The 1,300-nt window shown below is 38.5% G+C and overlaps 1 protein-coding gene across 1 annotated transcript in view; it reads left to right on the top strand.

The window, feature by feature from the left end:
* Nucleotides 1-362: 362 nt before the first annotated feature.
* Nucleotides 363-1,300, top strand: part of LOC108974859 (probable DNA-directed RNA polymerase subunit delta) — a 13,221-nt gene continuing 12,283 nt past the window's right edge. The window contains exon 1 of the mRNA XM_018942955.1: nt 363-516. Within this exon, the coding sequence (XP_018798500.1) occupies nt 363-516 (154 nt within the window). The remainder of the gene's footprint in view (nt 517-1,300) is intronic.

The following is a 1,300-nucleotide window of genomic DNA, read 5'->3' as shown; positions in this document are numbered from 1 at the left end:
CTGTGACTGATGTGGTAGTCTAGCAGACACCAACAGACACAAAAGAGTATTTTCTACCGTTATTTTCCATACATCTACTCTCTCGTTCTCTGTACCTTCTTATTGTGTACTCATGCCTGTGTTAGTTTGTTCAGATCGATTGATGTAAGCACACGTACCATTTTAAGCGAAAAAGTGTCTGCGAGTCAACCACATCAACGTTAAGGTAGGGGTCTGTGAGACAATCACATCAGAATTTTTGTTATATTTTCATAGTGCATTCAAACATATCGCAAGATCCACATTGTTCTAAGAGAACCTCATCTGGAACTTTTAAAAACCGAAATGAGCTGGAGAAAGAGAGTGAGCATGAGTTCAGCGATATGGATGATGAATGCAATGACCCCAATTTTCAACCAGAAACGGTACTTTTAGATAATGACGAAGACAATGAAGAACAACATGCGACTACCTCTGAGACACAAAATATTTGTGAAGAAGTGAATCAACACCCAACAAGCGGCGACTACTACAAAGGTAAGAAAGGATTTATGTGGAGTGCAAGAGGGCGACCAAAAACATCTAGAACAGCATCCCATAACATCGTTAGATTACCAAGTTGCCTGCAAACTTCTACCTTTGAAGGATATTTACAGCTTTGGTCCAAAATTTTTGACGAATCCCTGTTGGAATGTTTAGTACAATATACTAATCAAAAACTCTGTAATTACCGAGCTAAGTTTAATAATACTACAAAGGTGGAACTTATGGATACATATGTAACGGAAATGAAAGCATTCATTATCCTACTACTACACTTCAGTTTTTAAATGTAATGACGCAGATCTTCGCACAATATTCGCAACCAATGGCAGTGGCCGTGAAATATTTCGTTGTGGGATGTCAAATATCCGTTTTTCTTCTTTGGTAAACTGCCCTAGGTTTGACGATTCAACTGCCAGGGCGGAGCGTCTCAAAGAAGATCAACTTGCACCAATTTCAAATTTCTTCAACAAATTTATCCTAAACAGTCAATTTCAATATACGCCCGGACCATACCTTTGCAGCGATGAAATGTTACTGCCGTTTAAAGGTCGCTGCAGGTTTAAAATTTACATGTCTCAGAAACCAGCAAAGTATGGTATTAAAATAATGTTGTTAGTCGATGCTCGCACATAATACATTTACAAAGCTTATATTTATCATGGTGAAAATTCTGACGGCATAGGGTTAAATGAACAGGAAAGGAAATTGGCAGCACCAACTCAGTCTGTATTAAGACTTGTGAAGGTTGTCGAAAACTCAAACCGGAACATTACGG

This window comes from Bactrocera latifrons, unplaced genomic scaffold (assembly GCF_001853355.1).
Source record: "Bactrocera latifrons isolate USDA-ARS-PBARC rearing strain unplaced genomic scaffold, ASM185335v1 scaffold_593, whole genome shotgun sequence".
Lineage (NCBI taxonomy): Eukaryota > Metazoa > Arthropoda > Insecta > Diptera > Tephritidae > Bactrocera > Bactrocera latifrons.
Note: the sequence above shows the minus strand (reverse complement) of the source record. Positions and strands in the feature narration are given on the sequence as shown.